Genomic DNA, 24,548 nt, shown 5'->3' on the forward strand with positions numbered 1-24,548 from the left:
GATCTCACTTGCTTGATTTTGCGGTGGTAAAATGTTAACCTACATTAACTAGTGGGCTGGGTTTATCTGCCACCGATTTGCTGATAACATTAGAGTGTTTATAAACATAAACACGTGTTTTAGCAGACAGCAATTTTGGATAGTGTTGAATCTGTATTTACATGTAAACTTGATTAGAGTCATCCGCTAACTATTGGCTGAGAGAAGTTCAAAACCTTTCAAGTGGGCGGTGCTTAGCATTTACAGGGAAATTTGAATTTCAAGTAGACACCAAAAAACTTTTTTCTGTAAGTCAATAACTACATAACTAACAACCACCAAATTACACGTAAATATTGTTTGTATACCAAAGTATATGTACGCCAAATTTCATTGGAAAATATTAAATACAAACTTCAATATTTTGAAAATAACATTTTTGTTTTCTGCTGGTTTCACACCAGTGTAAAACTGAAACGTAGACATGTTGTCAATTTGTGGCCCTTGTTTTCTGCTTCTCTGGTGTTTAAGACATTTAGTTTACGCCTTAGAAAGATCTTGAGAACGCTAACCAAGTGTGGATCGAACCCGTAATCTCTCCGTCGCAAGGATACCATAACCCTCACACCATTGGTACCAAAGGTTATACATTCCGCAGCGTAACATACACTATATACTTTTATCATAATAATTACACAGAATGAACTTTGTATTGGAACCAAACATTATAATTCAATTTTAAACGTATACAGGTCATTATGTTAATAATATATAATATTAATTGTTCATACATACAAATAAATAAAGAAACTCGACAATATATATTGATGTATAACAATTTGGCGCATGATATTTATATCACTAGCAGTGTATAATTTACACGGTAGGTTGTAATGCATTACTCATGTTCCGATCAGTTTATTCATTGACTAAAGTAATTTTTTTTTCACCCAATAAATGTAGATTTCTTCTTTGTTAGTTTCGATCTTTTTCAAGAACAAAGACGCAATGAGTAGACTACGAATGTTTCGTTATAGTTTTACGGCGCTTATGGCCGTAAAGTTAATGCCAGGGGTTCACTTTTTCCGGATTATCCATTGAAATATAAAAAAACGTTTGTTGACCAGCGTCATAAATAATCATCTAACAAAAAAAAGAGCGTGTGGATGCTAACAGCGTTTTGACCAAAAAAACACACACCATAAAAAAAGCAACAACACTGTACACATGCAATATATTGTTTTCAGATTTAAAATGAAATACGATTGCCAATGAAAAATGTCGAAGCCGAATAGACACATAATGCAAAAAAGGGAACATATGTGACGTTCCCTATATATTTCCCCTTGTTACACCTGTTTAAAACTGTCTTAAAACTGAGTGCGATCACTGATCTTATGTAGTGAACCATTTGAAACTATTTCCTGAAGAATGCGCTTATCGGGTATTCTATAGCCAAGACAGACTATATTATTATACCAACAAGAAAATTAGTAAAGAAACGCATACCATATTATCCATATAAGGATGACAACTTAAATAAATGTATAATATGCATCGCTTTGGTATACCATGTTATGTATAAGAATACGATTAATTTTCAAATATTTTTTTCCATTAGCATAGTGTTTGAAAAGATTAGTTCTTTTTTAGATTGATGGTTATCCAGTTGAAATACATTGACATGTTATAGTAACATATGATTTCAGATTGATTGGATCTTGAACATATAATATTGATGTGATTGTCGTTCAATGTATAGCACAGTCTTGGATATTTCTTGCCTTCTTAAGAGCGAATTATTCTCTATTCAACTGTTACAACATAGGTTATACTATTTCTAATTTTTGATTGTATTGGTCTTCGTTCCATTTACACTTTATACTTTATATTTATTTATGAACTCAGTTTAAATCATCAATAAAAATAAATCATAACTAATCCCATCCGGTTGCAATATATTTAAGGTACAATATAATTATATGAATGATTCCTTGTGGCTCATTGACAACGGGAACATTGGAATATGGTCACACCATAATCAGCGCTTTTATAATCATAAGTGATTTGCAATACGCAGACGTATATGTACCGGAAAACAGCATTAGCTTGTTGCTAGTTACTTGTCAGCGTGTAATTTCTTTGTATGCGAAGGTCATGAAAAAAATCCTACGATCTAACAAGTTGTGAATACAATTAGCGATTGAAGTGGCGTCGTTATAACAATCAAGATACATTATTTACTCGGTTTCTCAATTGCCGATTTTCAGGTGAGATGTGTTCAACGCGCATGAATGTATAAGTAACTTTCAAAGCCATTCCCTCGTAAATTAAGTAACACAAGAGACTGTCACTTCGGGGATACTAAAATTACCAAGGAAGAGTCGACTGCTGTGAAACTTTAAAGAGTGCACATGATAATAACACAAAACTCGGAAAAGGAACTACCGGAAACGGCGTCCATGAGAGTCACCGAGGTACCGTGTGCATTCTTCAACGACAGAGAGCAAGTTCGCGAAAGAAGCCGAAATCTCAGGGGAATACCATTCTGAGTTACATAATAGTTCCCACCGGATGCCTGCCAGCTTCGCATCACACTACACCGCATGTTTAATCAGATTGGTAGCTAAAACCCTATGTAGGTTGGACACGTTCTAACCAAATTATCAACAAAAAAAGCTTTACAAGTAACACTGTTTACGATTTTGTTTCATGATTATCAATAAGCAAAAATATATAACACATTTTTTATTCAGGCGTGTTGGTTGGCTTGTTTTAATACAATTAATAAATTCGGTTTTTAATATATGACAATTGTTTGTATTGTAATTTTGCCAACTGTGAATACGTGCCTTTAAATCCGCCATTCCATGATCAAATCTTTATACGGCTCAAACAGTACCACTTAAACATTCAACTGTTTGATAAACCTGCATTACGCAAAACTATTTCTTAAACGTGCAAGGGTTATGATACGGGTTAGCAAACACAGCTACTTACATGCGCACAATAGGTATTTAACTGTTATATTTGACATCTAACATATACTATAAAACATATTTCAAAGTGTGAATACGCTTTGGATTAAAAATTAATCTAGTTATCCAAATTTTGTTAATGTGTGTGGTTTTAAAAATGTTGCTGATAGACTGTTTGGTACACATGCAGAAAATGCTCGGTACTGTTAGGATATAGAAGAACCCCCTTTAGACCCGATGACATAGTAAAGACCAACCGGGCTGCCCAAAACTGTATGTTGAGCTCAGCCTTCGGCTACGGTCCATATATAAGTTAAAGCTGCCTAGACGTCATAATTATGTAATAGGGATTTCAGTGGCGAGTTGTAGTTTTTAATAGAATGCAATTCACCATTGAAGTCAAGTGTTTCGTTTTAAATATTTGTCAAAAGCATAAGGTCCGCTACCATGAGTTGTTCAAACTATCTTATCCTACATCGGGTTGTTGACTTAATTATACAAACTAATGATATACCAGTATTCCTGAAAACAATTAAGAATATCATCTTCGGAAATGTTAAATGATTATATTTGCGTAATAAGGTATTTCAAACAGGAAATATGATTATATTATAGCATAAACCTTTACCGATTATTTAGCTCACATTTAGGCGTCAAAATATATATTTCATGCTGTTTTTTCTATTAGTTTTGTTAAAATAAATCATATTCACTAAATCAGCATTTTTTTACTGTGCTATCAGTGTTGCTACATTCCCGGTTAATTAACTTAAAAAAAAACTAAACGCACCTAACGAAATAATGATCAATACAGATTTTGAACATTAATTCATGTTTTTGAATAATCATGTTTAAGTTGATAATTGTGCAATAATAATTATAAATAATTACTATCATACAACTACTATCCGATCTTGCAATCTTAATTTTTAGATGTCAATGTAAACAAATAAGTTATTTTGGTTTGTTTTCGAATTGCTAGTTGGTGTGTGGTAATGCAAAATACTCAACGTTCAAGTATTTTGTAGATATAATTTCAAGAGGTGGAAGTCTTCTCATGGTACAAGACATGCTAATCAAGTGCCACACTTCAGTTTGAATTGCATAGAGGCGGACTGTAACTGCGTAATATTTCTTGTTTTGGAACAATTAAATAGCAAAACATTTCAGTATTTTTAGCGTAAGCTCGATTTTAGTTAGTGTTTGAATCGCACGGGTTATCAGCGTTAATATGAAATAGAACAAGTTTGTCCTATCGTTTCGGAAAAAAATAAACGGATATCAGTGTGTAAATAAATTTGCAATATATATCAGTACTTAAATCGTTGAAATAAAAAGTCGCCATGTCGCGACACGTCGCTAATGTCGTCTGCTTCGTCTTTGTTCTTATGGCGTCACATGATGTTAACGGCCAGGCGCATGACGTGGCACAGTTGAACAGAAAGCTGACGTTCATCAAGAGTTCTGTGGACCGCGATATCAGCGATATACAGTTCCAGATCACTGAAATTAAGATGACCGTTGAGCAGATGCTGGTCGATCAGAGAAACGTTAGCGATGGGTCTATTATTGGCGGAACGTTCTTTGACTATGGTGAGTAGTCTTTCAAACACTGTAAGGAAATAACAGAATAGTTTTGTGAAATATTTAACAAATATTTTAATGACCATAATCTCCCTTGGAAGCCAAGGTCATGTTTTATCAAATATCTTTCGACAACCTTTATATTCCGGTTCAGTCCGGTGGCTTCAAAAAAATAAACGTGTACGAAGAACATGTCAGATATGCATACGAAAATAACACACAATATACGCAGAACTGATTTAACTTAAATCTATTCATAACAGATGCTTGTGCACAACGCATTTACCCTTCCGTTATCAAAACGTTTCGTTTGATGTTTAATATTTCGTGCTCAAGATGTGTTCCCACTTGCATTTGCGCAAGCAAGTAATGCATATTATAGCAAATTGTATTCATTGGTTTACTAATAGTTTGTACATACATGTACAAATAAAAAAAATAATTTGTTGAACAAATCATTGACAACACATGACTTCTTAAGACCCCTATCTCAACTTCTGCAAAAGAGGTGTCATTATCTCAATTTATTTTCTTTGAGGGAAATCATTAAATAATTAAAGTCATTAAGTACTTGATGATGTAAGGACATGTTTGATCTAGTTGCTTGAAGAGTGAGTCTAGCTTTGCTACTTTTACAATGTCAATAAACAGTTTGATCAAAATAAATTACTTCTTTAAAGGGTCATGTATTTCCATGTGCCATATTAAATAAAAAACAACTTGTATATGAAACATAATATATGTGGTCCATAGAACATAAATCAACATGGTGATGAAACAGGAAGTGTTACCGTCAGAATTACTAATCTGAATAAGTATAATAGTCGGTGTAGTAGTTAAGCCCATGATCCAACTCATAATTATGTAGGCACAGTGTTTTCATGATAGGAGAAGATACATACAATACTATAAAATAAGTTTAATAGGACGCGGATCGACAAGGTTTGACCACATTGAACTTATGACATTTGAACAATGTTTAATACGGATCCATATAAAGCTGCTCTTATAACTTAAAGTAATTAATACATGAAAGAATGAATATTTTTAAGATAGTTTTAGCTCATTATCAAATTACTGCTAGAGCATTAAATTATCTCAAGGCAAGTTTTTTTTCTTTTTTACATTGATAGGTAAGGGAATGAGAGGTGTTAGTCAAAAGGATATAACAGATCTCAAAGAAACGTTGAAGGCGCATGAAATCCGACTGAACCGATTATTCAGTACAGTCCATGAGATTCAAGAAGAAAACTCCGCAATTAAAAGAACATCCAACGAATTTGTCAAAAAAAAGGAAAATGAAGAGGAAAGAAACGAATTAATTAAAAATTTAAAAGCTGAACTTCTGCAGTTGAACGCAGGCATTGAAACGAAATGCGACGACAGATTCAACGCGCTTCAAAAGAAGTTTGAAGAAACCGCAGCGGTGATGATGAAAGGTTACAAGGAACTGAAAAATAACATGAAGGGAAAAGTCTCTGTGGTCGATCAAATACACAACCTTTCCCAGTCCGTGATCTCTAAACAAAACAAACTGAGTGCGAGGATTGACCATGCAGATGGAAATATCGCTAAACTAGATGGTGAATTAAGCAAACTCGATGGCTTTGTGGGCTTAATTGAGGAGCTGAAAACAAAGATTGGTAAGTGCTGCACAGGTCAGTGGGGTTATTATTGTACTGTTAATGAACTATCATACACTTACACAAATAAACTTACACCGTATACAAGTATAGACACTAAACAGAATATAACCGCAAACAATTAACAACATAATTTATGAAACAAAAAAAAAATCTTATACATAAAAGAAACAATTGTATATGCATGACTTATTGATTTTCAATGATTTATTAGAAATAGCTACAGAAGGTAAATCATAGTTTCATCAGACAGATAACTCGCTACGGCCTCCCACAAGTAAGTTCGCTGAAGTTTCTTTAGCTTATAATTATATAGTTAATGTAACGCTATCGTTTTATATTCACTGATTTATAATGTATATTAGATGAAAGGTAAATTAAGATTCAAATCAAATAGTTCTTACTTTTTTACTGATTTTACCTCTATTCTATGCGACTGCATATAGGTAACTCAATATCAATAGAACTTTTGGTTTCTGTTGATGTTTCTGAACGCATAACCAGTATCAAGATCACTATCATCATCATCATTAAGATATTATATCCCTTTCTCTCATAGTATCGGTCCTCCTCATAGTATCGTGCCTTTAACGAAAAACCTTCAAGAAGTGCTGGAAAATTAATGTTTTTTCAATGTTAAAAATGGTTTATATATTTGATGGTAATCCATGACTTTTACGACGGTCATTCTCACGATTCCCAGTGTTCGTTGGAAAGTAGGTCATGTTTATTCGATGGTGATGCTATACGTAACACACACTTATGTTAGTTAATTTATGGATAAATAGTAGCTTTATCAAATGTTTATATGCCGCTTATTTTTGAATACAATTTAAAAATACTTTAAGAACTACATGATCAAGGGTTTCGTTTTTTCCATTAAGTTACTCTTTTTCGAACAAGCACATGCGCATAGTAACACATCTCAGCAACCAAACAGAAGGACCGATACTATGAGACAATTGTACATGAAACATTACTATAGGGAGCTAAGTCTAGCCAGTATTTTGTCAAAACATTGCCGATTTAAATGCAGTTGTTATGTTCAAGAATACATCTTTAACTATAGATTGACATATAACAACATCAGCACGGTCATCATCATGCGTATCATCATTAAAAACAACAAGAACATCCTCGTGATTTATGTCACAGTTACAATTAACTCCTTAATAATCATCATGATGCATTTTCAACACTGTCGTCACCACTGTCTCGTCTTAAGCATCATACCAGTAAAGGTGCCATTTTCCTCTACACATTGAATTGATAACATCATTATTTGCATTTTGCTATTGAGGTTTAAGCATTGCAAACAATAGTTAATTCATGCACATTGTCGCTATAGGAAATATGCAATAACATTGTAGATGTAGTTTTTGGATTCTGACCCATTAAAAACAGCTCAGAATCCACCAATCACGTTTAATCCTTTATCACTTATTTGCACTTCAGATTGTGGTGACCCAACACCAGACCATGGAACAGTAAACACTACAGTAACAACGTATGGAACTGTTGTTAAAATATCCTGCAATCACGGTTATGTACTGAGCGGAGAGAACATCATCAAATGCAACGCTGACTCTGGATGGTCTGCATCAGCCACTTGTAACCCGTATGGTAAGGAAGTTCTATGCATGATTTAGTTATGAAAAACATTCAGACAGCTAACACTTCGTGTCTGTTGCTTTAGTTGGAATTTTTCTCCGTCCTAAACAGTAGTTTAGCTAGTAATAGTTACTCCACGGCGGTGAGTTTACCAACTCGCACTTTCCTTGGATTGACTGGTTTACCCAGTACCCAATGCACATACTTATGCCAGTAACTGACTACTGCTCTACTTGAATTAGAGAAGGAAAATGGCCGTTTAGAGGATTTCCCCACTTATCATTAAGCTATCAGCACTATACCAATTGAGCAACCCGACTCGGTTCCCCGCTATTTGCCAGTATTTAGTCTCTTTCCATTAGAAACATACTTAAAAGACCACATTATCAGAAATAGAGTGCAATGCAACCGGCTGGAATGACTCTGTTTTCTGTGAAAGTAAGTGGAATATTGTATTTTATAAATCAACCTGCATGCCAGCTTGCCCACTTGTATGTCGTGCTTAGTTTCGTGTGTTGCAGCCTTAACCGATCCGTTCCAGTTCCGCCACGTGCCGCCAATTAGTTTTCGGTCGGCCTCTTTTCTTCATCATTCTGGTGTCTACTCAAGGGCTACAGCACTGTCCTGTGTTCCGTCTTTTCACTTACCATGCCCACTCCAATTTTATCTTCTTCTTCTCACATTTTCGGTGATCATCCATGCTTCTGCCGTTTCTAAAACTGTCTTAAAACTTGTTTTGGAATATATTTAGTTTCTCATTTTTGCCCATAGTTAGTTTCCATTTGTCACTTCCGTATAGTAGAACTAAAAACACAAGGCTATTGAACAGGCATGGTTTGGTCTTTCTGCCAATGTCGCGGGCCTATCAGATGCTTGATAACCATTCAAACTGTGTGCTCTCCAGTGATATTATTTTCTTCACATGTGCTGTGCCTCCATCTTCCTTTAAACAGTTGCTCCCAGATATATGAAGCTTTCCACCTTTTCTTCTTCGTTGTGTCCAACCTTCATTATATTTTTATTTTTGTTGTTGGTTTTCATGACTTTGAATATATAAATGTTGAGCTTTAGTCCAACTTCAGCTGTATGTTTATTCCAGTTTTGTTGTCTTAGGAAGTAGATATTTTATTGTTGATGATTACAGTGTGATATCGTCAGCAAAGTCAAACTACTCCAAAATAATTGTAAGGTTCCATCGGATTATAGTTTTCTCACATTCGACAGTTTTCTACATTATACAGTCGATTACATCAAGGAAGAGAAATCCTGATATGCAGTACCCCTGCTTCACTCCTTTCATAATTGGGAACCATTCTGTTGTTTCTTATTCTTCTACAGCAGAGCAATAGGTCGGCAAGGTCAACAATTGGTGTACCTTGTACTTAGGTGAGCGCTGTTGGACCATCATGTTTCCCTTGTCTATTTTTTTTATCTTTTTGCAAAGATATCAGGAACTAATAATTAAACATTATTAAACTTTCTATACCTTATACTTTAAGGGTGGAACTATTTTCAGGTTGTTACGCCAAGATGAAGGTGTATAAAGGTATTTTCTTTCTTAAAAAAGCACGTCTTTAATTTTGTGCAAAATCACTGTGAGTTGTAAGCCTATTTCAATTACATTTTATGAACAGAAGATAGGTAAGTGATGCGCCAGCAAGTACTGTTAGTTTAGTATTGTAAACAAAATTGTAATAATGGCACTGAATCGCTTACCTGAATTTTCATTTAGGTGACGCTAGCCGAATCGTCGGTAGGAAATGATAAGTTTTTACTACGTTCAAAAAAGCAAGCTTTATTAATCCCTGAACAGGTCCATTTTGCCCACATGATAATGAAATTTCATGCAAATTCTCTACCAAGTAAGTACCAACTATTTTGACCACCCAGTAAATTTGGTTGATGATCACTATATGATGATACCTATCAAAAACAAAACCTTGAGCAATGTGTCTATAAGTCAAGTTACCCATAGGATGGGCCAATTTCGACCGAAGCTATTAGCCTTACGGTTTGAGACAAGAATTTAAAGTATTCACTTTTAAGATCAATTTTAGCTCAGGTGGCAGATACACTTAAAACCATATTTAATAAAATTTCCGAACACATTAATTATAGCAAGTCAAAATTGTATGAAAAGAAGAAACACGAAGGTGATTCCTTCATGGTAGGTACAGTTAGCTGCATTATTTTTGATGTCGTACTTAATGTTGACTCCGATTCTGTTTAAGACGACAAGAATTGTGCACAGCATCTTTTTCTGTAACTCCGTCGGTCACAATCATCATTTTTCGAAAATGCTTAATAAGAGGTTTATTCCCATTGTTTTTTAGTTTCCTTCTTATATTTGGTTTGACTCATTTGGTGCATTCAGCACATGAATACTATTATGACATCCTAAATTAAATTAATAAATCATAACACATTGGAATAAGTCGACATAAAATAATCAAAGTATAAGACCACAAAATACGTGTCAAAGTAATTGTAACATTTTACAATCGTAGCAGATTTCAAGACTATGGAAGCGTATATGGTACACCCTGATGCTGGGATGATGTCAACATTCTATGACGGCATGATATGAAAAAGTTGTCATGGCTTAAAAAGTCATTTTCACAAGAGCATGACGCCAAAAATTATGTTGATTTGTCGACTTAGGATAAGATTTCAAGACAAAAGAATCCGCATGTTGGCATAACAGCCTAAATCTCTGACGATATTTAATCCTTAAGCTAGGGAAGTATGGAAGCGTATAGGGTACACCCTGAGGCTGTGATAATGTCAACATTCTATGATGGCATGATATGAAAAAAGGTGTCATGGCGTAAAAAATTAACTCATCGTGTCGACTAAAACTATGATGGTAAGTAATTTTCACAAGAGCATGACGCCAAAAATTATGTTGATTTGTCGACTTAGATCATGTCGACCAAATAATTTTTCGGGCAAAGCCGGAAACATGTATGTCGAGACTTTAACTTAATGTCGTTTTGGCGAGTAAAATAAAGAGGTAAAAACCTACAAAACTATGACGACATACCATGTTATTTCACAGTAAGTCGGTATAAACTAATCCGGCATGACCATATTATGGGGTGTACCATATACGCTTCCGTAGTGTACAATAATCTATGACGGCATTATATATGGCAAATGGGCTGGGCCGGGGTCTGCTGCGTTTTCTTCCTGTTGTCTATATACTATATAGGGGTATATTTTACATTTTTTAGCCATTAGATTAGCTTTATGGATAGAATTTCAAACTCCTGGGGTGAAATATTATAATTATATTGTTAACGTAAATGAATCGTTTCATAATCACTTACTTATTGAAATTCCAATTAAATTTTCTGACTGAAAATGTATATATTGGATGAAAGGTAAAATAAAATGCAAATCAAACAGTTCTTGCTGTTTTAATGAGTTTACCTCTTTTATATGCGATTCTCTAAGAAAGTTACACAATAAACTGAAGTGATCGATATTTTAGTTCATATATTATTCGAAACCAATAGAAGTTTGGATTTCAGTTGATGTTCCTGAACGCATAATCAGTATCACCATGAATTCATCATTATCAACAACAATAACAGCATCAGCATCGTCATCATCATAAGTATAATCATTATAAACAACAAGAACATCATCGTGAGTGAAGTCACAGCCACAAGTAACACCCTTATAATCGTTATGATGCATTTTCAGCACTATAGTCATCACTGTCTCGCCTTAAGCGTCATACCAGTTTGGATTTTACATTTTTATCAATATAATTTTATAGGAAATTGTGTATTCTTGAATCCGAAAGTTAAGCTTAATTTAATTAACGTTCATTTTATTGACGTACATTTTCCCGCATTTTAATGTACGTTAAGTCAATGACGTAACATCCGCTTTCTGTTATTATTTGTATTATCCTGATGAAGGCGTAAGCCGAAATGTTGATAAAAAAGGAAAGAAAAAATATGTGTGTTTGGTGGATTTATCATACTACATTTTTATCAAAAGACCCATCACCATGTGGCATTGTTCAGCATCAAATCCTTATTTGTTTAATCCATGCACTGTTTATATTTTAATGTACATATTTTCAAAGGTGCCGTTTCCTTCTACACAAAAAAATGATAACATCATTATTTAAATTTTGCTTTTGAGGTTTAAGTATTGCAAACAATATTTATTCATGCACAATGTCGCTGTAGGGAATATGCAATAACATTGTAGATGTATTTTGTGGATTCTGACCCATTAAAACAGCTCATAATCAACCAATCACGTTTAATCTTTAATCACTTTTTTGCACGTCAGATTGTGGTGACCCAACACCAGACCATGGAACAGTAAACACTACAGTAACAACGTATGGAACTGTTGTTAAAATATCCTGCAATCACGGTTATGTACTGAGCGGAGAGAACATCATCAACTGCAACGCTGACTCTGACTGGTCTGCATCAGCCACGTGTAACCCATATGGTAAGAAAGTACTCGGCATGATTCGGTCAGGGTACACATTCTGATTGCTGACACTTTGTGCTTGTTTCTTAAGTTGGATTTGTTTTCCGTCTTCAACTGTACTTAAGTCATATCATGGCGGTAAGTTAACCAACTCACTATATTCCTGGATTAGTTGGTTGTACCAGTACTAAGTGTACATACTTATGCCAGTAACTGACAACCGCTCTAGAGTTTTGATATATTGATAGTGTTAAAGTGACTTGGCCACGTGCCCAACATCTGTGGGTCGATGTAGGGTACTCTGTCTTTCCATTAATTTCCCTTGTTTACTAGAAAATGGGCTGGGCCGGGGTTTGCTGCGTTCTTTTCCTCTTGTCTGTATACTATATAGGGGTATATTTTATATTTTTTAGCCATTAGATTAGCTTTATGGATAGAATTTCAAACTCCTGGGGTGAAATATTATAATTATATTGTTAACGTAAAGCAATCGTTGCATAATCACTTACTTATTGAAATTCCAATTAAATTTTCTGACTGAAAATGTATATATTGGATGAAAGGCAAAATAAAATGCAAATCAAACAGTTCTTGCTGTTTTAATGAGTTTACCTCTTTTATATGCGATTCTCTAAGAAAGTTACACAATAAACTGAAGTGATCGATATATTTTAGTTCATATATTATTCGACACCAATAGAAGTTTGGATTTCAGTTGATGTTCCTGAACGCATAATCAGTATCACCATGAATTCATCATTATCTACAACAATAACAGCATCAGCATCGTCATCATCATAAGTATTATCATTATAAACAACAAGAACATCATCGTGATTGAAGTCACAGCCACAAGTAACACCCTTATAATCATCATGATGCATTTTCAGCACTATAGTCATCACTGTCTCGCCTTAAGCGTCATACCAGTTTGGATTATACATTTTTATCAAAAGACCCATCACCATGTGGCATTTTCAGCATCAAATCCTTATTTGTTTCATCCATGCACTGTATATACTTTGATGTACATATTTTCAAAGGTGCCGTTTCCTTCTACACAAAAAATTGATAACATCATTATTTTAATTTTGCTTTTGAGGTTTAAGTATTGCAAACAATAGTTAATTCATGCACAATGTCGCTATAGGGAATATGCAATAACATTGTAGATGTATTTTGTGGATTCTGACCCATTGAAACAGCTCAGAATCCACCAATCACGTTTAATCTTTAATCACTTATTTGCACTTCAGATTGTGGTGACCCAACACCAGACCATGGAACAGTAAACACTACAGTAACAACGTATGGAACTGTTGTTAAAATATCCTGCAATCACGGTTATGTACTGAGCGGAGAGAACATCATCAAATGCAACGCTGACTCTGACTGGTCTGCATCTGCCACTTGTAACCTGTATGGTAAGAAAGTACTCGGCATGATTCGGTCATGGTACACATTCTGATTGCTGACATTTTGTGCTTGTTTCTTAAGTTGGATTTGTTTTCCGTCTTCATCTGTACTTAAGTCATATCATGGCGGTAAGTTACCCAACTCACTCTATTCCTGGATTAGTTGGTTGTACCAGTACTAAGTGTACATACTTATGCCAGTAACTGACAACTGCTCTAGAGTATTGATATATTGATAGTGTTTAAGTGACTTGGCCACGTGCCCAACACCTGTGGGTCGATGTAGGGTACCCTGTCTTTTCAGTTATTTCCCTTGTTTACTGGAAAATGGGCTGGGCCGGGTCTGCTGCGTTTTCTTCCTGTTGTCTATATACTATATAGGGGTATATTTTATATTTTTTAGCCATTAGATTAGCTTTATGGATAATATTTCAAACTCCTGGGGTGAAATATTATAATTATATTGTTAACGTAAAGCAATCGTTGCATAATCACTTACTTATTGAAATTCCAATTAAATTTTCTGACTGAAAATGTATATATTGGATGAAAGTTAAAATAAAATGCAAATCAAACAGTTCTTGCTTTTTGAATGAGTTTACCTCTTTTATATGCGATTCTCTAAGAAAGTTACACAATAAACTGAAGTAATCGATATATTTTAGTTGATATATTATTCGAAAACAATAGAAGTTTGGATTTCAGTTGATGTTCCTGAACGCATAATCAGTATGACCATCAATTCATCATTATCAACAACAATAACAGCATCAGCCTCGTCACTATCATAAGTATAATCATTATAAACAACACGAACAGCATCGTGATTGAAGTCACAGCCACAAGTAACACCCTTATAATCATCATGATGCATTTTCAGCACTATAGTCATCACTGTCTCGCCTTAAGCGTCATACCAGTTTGGATTTAACATTTTTATCAAAAGACCCATCACCATGTGGCATTTTTCAGCATCAAATCCTTATTTGTTTAATCCATGCACTGTATATACTTTGATGTACATATTTTCAAAGGTGCTGTTTCCTTCTACACAAAAAATTGATAACATCATTATTTTAATTTTGCTTTTGAGGTTTAAGTATTGCAAACAATAGTTAATTCATGCACAATGTCGCTTTAGGAAATATGCAATAACATTGTAGATGTATTTTGTGGATTCTGACCCATTAAAACAGCTCAGAATCCACTATTCACGTTTAATCTTTAATCACTTTTTTGCACGTCAGATTGTGGTGACCCAACACCAGACCATGGAACAGTAAACACTACAGTAACAACGTATGGAACTGTTGTTAAAATATCCTGCAATCACGGTTATGTACTGAGCGGAGAGAACATCATCAACTGCAACGCTGACTCTGACTGGTCTGCATCAGCCACGTGTAACCCATATGGTAAGAAAGTACTCGGCATGATTCGGTCATGGTACACATTCTGATTGCTGACACTTTGTGCTTGTTTCTTAAGTTGGATTTGTTTTCCGTCTTCAACTGTACTTAAGTCATATCATGGCGGTAAGTTAACCAACTCACTATATTCCTGGATTAGTTGGTTGCTGTTTTAATGAGTTTACCTCTTTTATATGCGATTCTCTAAGAAAGTTACACAATAAACTGAAGTGATCGATATATTTTAGTTCATATATTATTCGACACCAATAGAAGTTTGGATTTCAGTTGATGTTCCTGAACGCATAATCAGTATCACCATGAATTCATCATTATCTACAACAATAACAGCATCAGCATCGTCATCATCATAAGTATTATCATTATAAACAACAAGAACATCATCGTGATTGAAGTCACAGCCACAAGTAACACCCTTATAATCATCATGATGCATTTTCAGCACTATAGTCATCACTGTCTCGCCTTAAGCGTCATACCAGTTTGGATTATACATTTTTATCAAAAGACCCATCACCATGTGGCATTTTCAGCATCAAATCCTTATTTGTTTCATCCATGCACTGTATATACTTTGATGTACATATTTTCAAAGGTGCCGTTTCCTTCTACACAAAAAATTGATAACATCATTATTTTAATTTTGCTTTTGAGGTTTAAGTATTGCAAACAATAGTTAATTCATGCACAATGTCGCTATAGGGAATATGCAATAACATTGTAGATGTATTTTGTGGATTCTGACCCATTGAAACAGCTCAGAATCCACCAATCACGTTTAATCTTTAATCACTTATTTGCACTTCAGATTGTGGTGACCCAACACCAGACCATGGAACAGTAAACACTACAGTAACAACGTATGGAACTGTTGTTAAAATATCCTGCAATCACGGTTATGTACTGAGCGGAGAGAATATCATCAAATGCAACGCTGACTCTGACTGGTCTGCATCAGCCACTTGTAACCTGTATGGTAAGAAAGTACTCGGCATGATTCGGTCATGGTACACATTCTGATTGCTGACATTTTGTGCTTGTTTCTTAAGTTGGATTTGTTTTCCGTCTTCATCTGTACTTAAGTCATATCATGGCGGTAAGTTACCCAACTCACTCTATTCCTGGATTAGTTGGTTGTACCAGTACTAAGTGTACATACTTATGCCAGTAACTGACAACTGCTCTAGAGTATTGATATATTGATAGTGTTTAAGTGACTTGGCCACGTGCCCAACACCTGTGGGTCGATGTAGGGTACCCTGTCTTTTCAGTAATTTCCCTTGTTTACTGGAAAATGGGCTGGGCCGGGTCTGCTGCGTTTTCTTCCTGTTGTCTATATACTATATAGGGGTATATTTTATATTTTTTAGCCATTAGATTAGCTTTATGGATAATATTTCAAACTCCTGGGGTGAAATATTATAATTATATTGTTAACGTAAAGCAATCGTTGCATAATCACTTACTTATTGAAATTCCAATTAAATTTTCTGACTGAAAATGTATATATTGGATGAAAGTTAAAATAAAATGCAAATCAAACAGTTCTTGCTTTTTGAATGAGTTTACCTCTTTTATATGCGATTCTCTAAGAAAGTTACACAATAAACTGAAGTAATCGATATATTTTAGTTGATATATTATTCGAAACCAATAGAAGTTTGGATTTCAGTTGATGTTCCTGAACGCATAATCAGTATGACCATCAATTCATCATTATCAACAACAATAACAGCATCAGCCTCGTCACTATCATAAGTATAATCATTATAAACAACACGAACAGCATCGTGATTGAAGTCACAGCCACAAGTAACACCCTTATAATCATCATGATGCATTTTCAGCACTATAGTCATCACTGTCTCGCCTTAAGCGTCATACCAGTTTGGATTTAACATTTTTATCAAAAGACCCATCACCATGTGGCATTTTTCAGCATCAAATCCTTATTTGTTTAATCCATGCACTGTATATACTTTGATGTACATATTTTCAAAGGTGCTGTTTCCTTCTACACAAAACATTGATAACATCATTATTTTAATTTTGCTTTTGAGGTTTAAGTATTGCAAACAATAGTTAATTCATGCACAATGTCGCTTTAGGAAATATGCAATAACATTGTAGATGTATTTTGTGGATTCTGACCCATTAAAACAGCTCAGAATCCACCAATCACGTTTAATCTTTAATCACTTATTTGCACTTCAGATTGTGGTGACCCAACACCAGACCATGGAACAGTAAACACTACAGTAACAACGTATGGAACTGTTGTTAAAATATCCTGCAATCACGGTTATGTACTGAGCGGAGAGAACATCATCAAATGCAACTCTGACTCTGGCTGGTCTGCATCAGCCACTTGTCGTAAGGAAGTTCCGTGCATGGCTTGGAGTATCTCCAATATGGGAAGGACACAAACATGTATATGGCCAAAAAAGTATGACGGAATTCGTAATCAACAAACAAAATGAAATCAAATCATCCACATCATCTAACTCAGAAACATCATGTATTACAAAAAGACTTGACGAAATAAACTCAAAACTTTCGAATGTACTCACAAAGAGCGACACTGATATTATCAAAAACATTATAAAAGAAACACTCGAAGAAATAAAAGAGAAATTGCTTGCATCCGTAATTAAACAATTAGAAATTATCGAAAGTAATATGTTCGACCAACAAAAAGAAATATCGACGCTTAAAGAGCAGCTAAATTCAAAAGAAAAAGAAATTGACGCTATTAAACAAAACAACCAGTCCACAATACAAATCTTCGAAACTAGCATAAATGACCTCGAACAATACGGGCGTCGGAACAGCGTTCGTATATCGGGCCTCTCGTGTGACGCGGAAAACCAATCATCTATTGCAGTGGCAGAACAAACAGCGAGAATGATTAACCATCATCTTGATATCCAGCTTATATCCAAAGACATAGATGTTGCTCACAGGCTCGGAAAATACGTACCGAACAAGAATCGTCCGGTGATTGTGAAATTTGTTCGACGTCAAACCAAAATCGGTGTCATGCAACGAGCAAATCGATTGAAGGGCACAAACATTTACGTCAATGACGACCTAACAAAAACAAACGCAGAGGTGCTTGCGTCCCTACGTCTCAAAGACCCGGGTCGTGTTGAAAGAGCTTGGTCGCGTGAAGGCAAACTATTTGTGAAATATAGGGGCAGTGAACGCAGTGAAAAAGTGCTTTTTGACCAATATAAAAACTGGCTGAGCAAACCATGGCCAAAGAAAGAATCCACCACATACGCAAAGAAAGCCTCTCTGGTGCAAACCTCCGATCGCCAGTCAAGAATTCATAATACCGATGTGTAACGTGTGACAACTTTGTATGTGGTTTCAAGTCATACCAGGTTTGCATGAACTCATAGATAAAAATAAATATCTGTTAATTATTAACTACATTTTAATCTTTCATGTTGTTGTGTTAACAGACACATATATAAAATATTTCCCACTACATGTACTCATAACTAAATTTAATATACGCAAATCGGAGTTATTTTAACGATCATTTTCATTTAGTTTAGAATGCTAACCTTCTTGTACGTCTCCGGATATGCCTATGTTATTTGTGCAAGCACCTAACTTACTGTGTAATTTTATGTTCCTACCTGTCAATGTTCTTTCGCACCCACCTTCCGGCTCCTCCCCCCCCCCTCCCCGAGTACATCCATACTTACCTGCCAACATATCTTTAATTCATTATTTCATACGCACTTACATAATCATCGACCTGGCAGGATATATAACCCCCCAATCCTGAGTACATCCATACTTACCTGCAAACTAAATTAATACTGTGGCCCATTGCTCGCTAATATAAATCTGGTACTGATCTAATTGTATAAATATATTAACGTTTAGAAGTTCAAATAAAGTTGCGAACTAGAAGCAATGCTATCAATTGATGCGTTTTCTCGCTAAGCGTACTGTTATTGTAACGTGCATCTCGTGCAAAACGTGCACGAATAAACATATTTTTAAATATAGGGATCAGTTATTGCGTGAAAAGCAAAATACAAATGGAGTTCACGAATGCCAGATTAAGTTTTACGAGCTATACGAACAATTGTCATTGTGCACTGTTAGTTTTCAGTGTTTTTTTTTATCCACAGTGTTTTCGTATGCTATATAGTTCGAAATATCATATTGTCAAATATATTACAACGGTATTCATTTGTATACCGATAAATATCATTCAATGGACATGTGCATATATTTTGAAATGTTTTTTTGGTGAGTTATTCTGCCGCACCTTACAAATAGTTTATAGTATGTTTAACGTTATTTTATTGTTGCATTAAAGATGTTCATGCATTTTGAAATGTTTTTGGTGAGTTTTTCTGTCGCACTTTACAAATAGTTTATAGTACATGTATAATGTTATCTTATTGTTGCATTAAAGATGCGCATGCATTTTGAAATGTTTTTGGTGAGTTTTTCTGTCGCACTTTACAAATAGTTTATAGTACATGTATAATGTAATTTTATTGTTGCATTATAGATAAATCTGCCAGTGACCTTACTATATTAATATATAAAATGCCGTTACGAAGTGTCAAATTTATTTACGAAGTGAACTAGAAACAATTTTAAATCATGTGTGGCTATCTTCACTAAGTATACTTTTATTGCCACAAAAACTCGTGCAAAACGTGCACGAATAAAACAGACTGTGAATTGAGGGAGTTATTTTGCGTAAAATATTAAATACTAATCTAGTTCACAAGTACTGGGTCAATGTTATTGAGCTATACAAAACAGGTCTTTGTGTGTTTTGTTTTGTCTTAATTTCAATTTTCATTCTTTTTTCAGCTATGCTTTTGTTTTTTTATTGAGAATTATTATTCAACATGCATGTGCATGTATTATTGTTTTGGCGACTCTTTATGTCTCACTGTTTATATACCTTACAGTACATATTAACTGTTTTTATATTGCTCCATGGAAATTTATAGTTTGACCCGAATGGATCTTTGTTCCAATCTATCTCTCATTATTTATATGTTACTATTAATCCTTTTTTGTTTATATTTTTTTTGTTGTTTTTTCTTTTTAATCTTTATATGGTTGCATAGAGAGAAAAATACGTTCTCACAAATGATATTGTCAAGCAAAATACAATGTATTGTTTATGATACATTCATTACTGGAACTTGGATCATGAATTTTCGCATACAGTGTACTCATACGACCCATATCTCAATTACACTTTACATATTGTTTAGGATGAATAGCTCTTCTATATTTTTTAAAACGAAACCATCTAGACAAGCACACACAAATTATCACTCACATCACCCTCCAACTTTTTTAAATGATTAAAATATGTACTTTAAATGTAAAAGGGCTAAACTATAAAGCCAAACGAATAAAAATCTTCAAATGGTTAGACGAAAAAAAATGTACTTTATGCCTACTACAAGAAAGTCACTTGACACATTCTTTAGCACAAACCTTAAAGGATGAATGGAACGGAGACATCTATCTTAGTGGACAACATACAAATAAACAAGGCATTGCTTTTTTGATTAAAAACAATACAGGGATCACAGTCGATAACTTCAACGAAATAATAACTGGCAGATTAGCAAGTATAGATATCAAAATACACGAAACACAATTAACATTGATAAACGTCTACGGTCCTAACATAGATGATTCCACATTTTACGAAACATTACAATCCTTCATAATTAATAACCAAGATAAAAATATTATAATCGGTGGTGATTTCAATACTGTCCTGAACCCATCAAGAGATAAAAAGAATGGACACCTTTATACTCATCCTAAAAATAGAAAAATTTTGAATAACATAATTGAAAACTACAATATGATAGACATCTGGCGTACAGTAAATCCAAACGAAAGAAAATTCACCTGGCACTCAAACACAAAACCAACAATATTTTGTAGATTAGACTATTTTTTAATATCCGATTCATTTTGCAACATTATTGACACATGTAACATTAAACCAGGATTTATGACAGACCACTCTCTAGTTGAACTTAAACTGCACAACATACAACCTGAAAGAGGCCCAGGATACTTTAAAATCAATAACAGCATCTTGTTAGACACACAATATCAAACACAGTTCAAAACACAGGAAATATTAAACACAGTTCAAAATAATAAAGATGCAAACCCAAACACCTTATGGGAAGTAATTAAAGGAAATATACGTAACACAACAATAAGATACACATCATTTAAACAAAAAGAAACACACAAACTTGAAACTGAAACCATCAAAACCATTGAAACACTTGAAAAACAAATGAATGAAACAAACACAAATGATACCACTGCCATTGAAAATGAAATCACATCAAACAAACAAGTATTAGAAGGAATCTATCATACACAACTCAATGGAATAATACTACGAGCACGTGCACAACATGTTGAACACAATGAAAAAAATACAAAATACTTCGCAAACATTGAAAAACGTAGAAGTGAACAAAAAACTGTACACAAATTAGTAGTTAATGGCAAAGATATAACAAACAGAACTCAAATACTAGAAGAACAACGTTTATTCTTCGAAACCCTCTATAAACGAAAACATGTTGAAAATAACAACACTTTTAAAAATACACATCATGCTTTAAATCAAGATGAAAAGTTATTGTGTGACGGATTACTTAATGAATATGAATGTGGACTAGCACTAAAAGAAATGCAAAATAACAAAAGTCCAGGATCTGATGGCATCACAATCGAATTTTATAAAATATTCTGGAATGATATTAAAACACATTTAATTAATTCACTTAACTATTCATTTAACAACAAAAACTTAACTACGCTTCAAAAACAAGGTATAATATCACTCATTCCAAAACCTGGAAAAAACTTAGAATCCTTATCAAACTGGCGCCCGATTAGTTTACTAAACAATGATTATAAAATTGCAACTAAAAGTATATCAAACAGAATTAAAAAAGTATTACCATCAATCATCTCAAGATCTCAATCTGGCTTCATTAAAGGACGTTACATTGGTGAAAATGTACGTCTGATACAAGAATGCATAAATTATTTCAACCAACCAAACAATTCTGGCCTCATTTTCTTTGCAGACTTCGAAAAGGCTTTCGACTCACTAGACCATTCTTTTATGTTCTCTTGCTTAGAAAATATGAATTTCGGTGAAAGTCTAATAAAATGGGTTAAATTATTTTATACCGATATAAACAGCATAATTATTAACAATGGCTTCTTTTCAAACAGTTTTAACATCGAACGAGGGGTAAGACAAGGATGTCCACTTTCATCCTCACTATTTATTATATGCATCGAGTATCTATCACACTATATCCAATCAAATGAACATATAAAGGGAATATCCCTAGAACCTGACGAAGAAATTAAACAGTCCCTATTTGCTGACGATGCAACTTATTTTTTAAATGACAGTAGCGACTCATTCAATAATCTTATAGAATCGCTAACCCTTTTTGGATTGGCATCGGGTCTTAAACTAAACAAAAGTAAATGCACTGTGCTACGTGTAGGTAAATTTAAACAATGTAATATTCATCTTAAAAAAGAAATGAAATTCAACTGGACTTCAGATGAAGCAACAACGTTAGGAATAACCTTTACAAACAATGAAATGAAACAATTCTAAAAAACATATTGCCTAAATTACAAAAATTTAAAAATTGTTTAAAATCATGGCAGCATCGTAAACTAACACTAATCGGAAAAAACACCGTGTTGAAAACGTTTGCGCTCCCTAAATTAATTTACACACTTACAGTTCTCCCAAACCCACCACATGATATTATTGAAGATATAAAATCAGAAATATTTAATTTCATATGGGACGGTAAACGTGATAAAATTAAGAGAACTCAATTAATTCAACCTGTAGAGGATGGAGGTATCAGACTAACGGACATAGATTCATTCCTGAATGCAATCAAATGCAGTTGGGTTAAAAGATATTTAGATAACACCAATACGAGTAAATGGAAATTGTTCTACCAGAAAATTTTAAAAACATATGGTGACTCCCTACTTTTTGAATGTAATATCGACAATAACATCTTAGATGAAATTTCAACCAAAAACATATTTCTATCGAATGTTCTTTCAGCATGGTGTAAAGTTACTCAAAATTTAGAAACCAAAATAAACAGTAAAGTCATTTTATGGAACAATAAAGATATAACTACCAACAATAAAACGTTGTTCTATAGACATTGGTTTGAACAAAACATTAAATATGTAGATCAATTATACGACAACAGAATAAACGACTTCTATTCTTTTGAAAACTTATGCTACATATACGGAATACCTACAAGTAATTTCCTGATGTACTACACATTGATCAAAAGTATACCCATACATATTAAAGCTGCTACCAATACAAATAACACACCATGTACTAAAAAAACATTCGTGGAAAACATAATTGCAAAACAAAACAAAACGAACAAAATATTTTACACTCTTCAAATTAAAAACCCTGCCGAAATCCCCAAAGCTCAAACTAAATGGCAAAACCTTCTTGGAGAAAAAAAAAAAGATTTTAATTGGAAACAAATATATGTCATGCCATATAAATCAACAACTGATAGCACACTGAGAAATTTTCAATATAAATACATCCAGAGAATCATAGCTACAAATAAATATCTTTTTAAGTGCAAACTATCCAACACAAATCTATGTGATATGTGTAGTGAACATATTGAAACAATAGAACACCTTTTCTGGGAGTGTAAACATATTCAATCTCTATGGAATCAATTGACAACTTTTCTAGAGAAACAACAATTAATAATAAAACTGTCTCTCTCAAATATCAGTTTCGGTGTAAATACTTGTAAAATACCAGAAATTAATAACGCTGTTAACCACATTATTATATTAATGAAATATTTTATATTCAGCATGAAATATAAAAAACAAAAACCTACTTTTAACTGTTTTATAAATTATTTAAAACTAAAGATCCAAATTGAAAAGGAAATAGCCCTCAACAACGATACACTTAACATTTTTGAACAAAAATGGAAACACATTAAACTTTCATAACCTAGTCAAGTTGTTTATCTACCCCACTTTATGCAACTCATATATAGTTTAATTATTACATATAGGTAAAAACATTATAAATATTAGCATATATTGTATAATATGTTTAACATTATCATTGCTGCATGTTATAATTTGTTCTTGCTTATGCACATGTTTACATTATATGTTTTATATTGAATAAAAAAAAAAAAAAAAAAAAAAAAAAGTTCCGTGCATGATTTAGTTATGAAAAACATTCAGACAGCTAACACTTCGTGTCTGTTGCTTTAGTTGGAATTTTTTTCCGTTCTAAACAGTAGTTTAGCTAGTAATAGTTACTCCACGGCGGTGAGTTTACCAACTCGC

General features: G+C 33.8%; 1 protein-coding gene across 1 annotated transcript in view; it reads left to right on the top strand.

The window, feature by feature from the left end:
* LOC127854695 (sushi, von Willebrand factor type A, EGF and pentraxin domain-containing protein 1-like) overlaps positions 1 to 24,548 on the top strand; it is a 141,626-nt gene that overhangs the window by 58,003 nt on the left and 59,075 nt on the right. Inside the window, exons 10-13 of the mRNA XM_052389753.1 lie at positions 7,640 to 7,807; positions 12,107 to 12,274; positions 14,919 to 15,086; positions 15,910 to 16,077. Coding sequence (XP_052245713.1) covers positions 7,640 to 7,807; positions 12,107 to 12,274; positions 14,919 to 15,086; positions 15,910 to 16,077 — 672 coding nt within the window. The remainder of the gene's footprint in view (positions 1 to 7,639; positions 7,808 to 12,106; positions 12,275 to 14,918; positions 15,087 to 15,909; positions 16,078 to 24,548) is intronic.

Source organism: Dreissena polymorpha, chromosome 13 (assembly GCF_020536995.1).
Source record: "Dreissena polymorpha isolate Duluth1 chromosome 13, UMN_Dpol_1.0, whole genome shotgun sequence".
NCBI lineage: Eukaryota > Metazoa > Mollusca > Bivalvia > Myida > Dreissenidae > Dreissena > Dreissena polymorpha.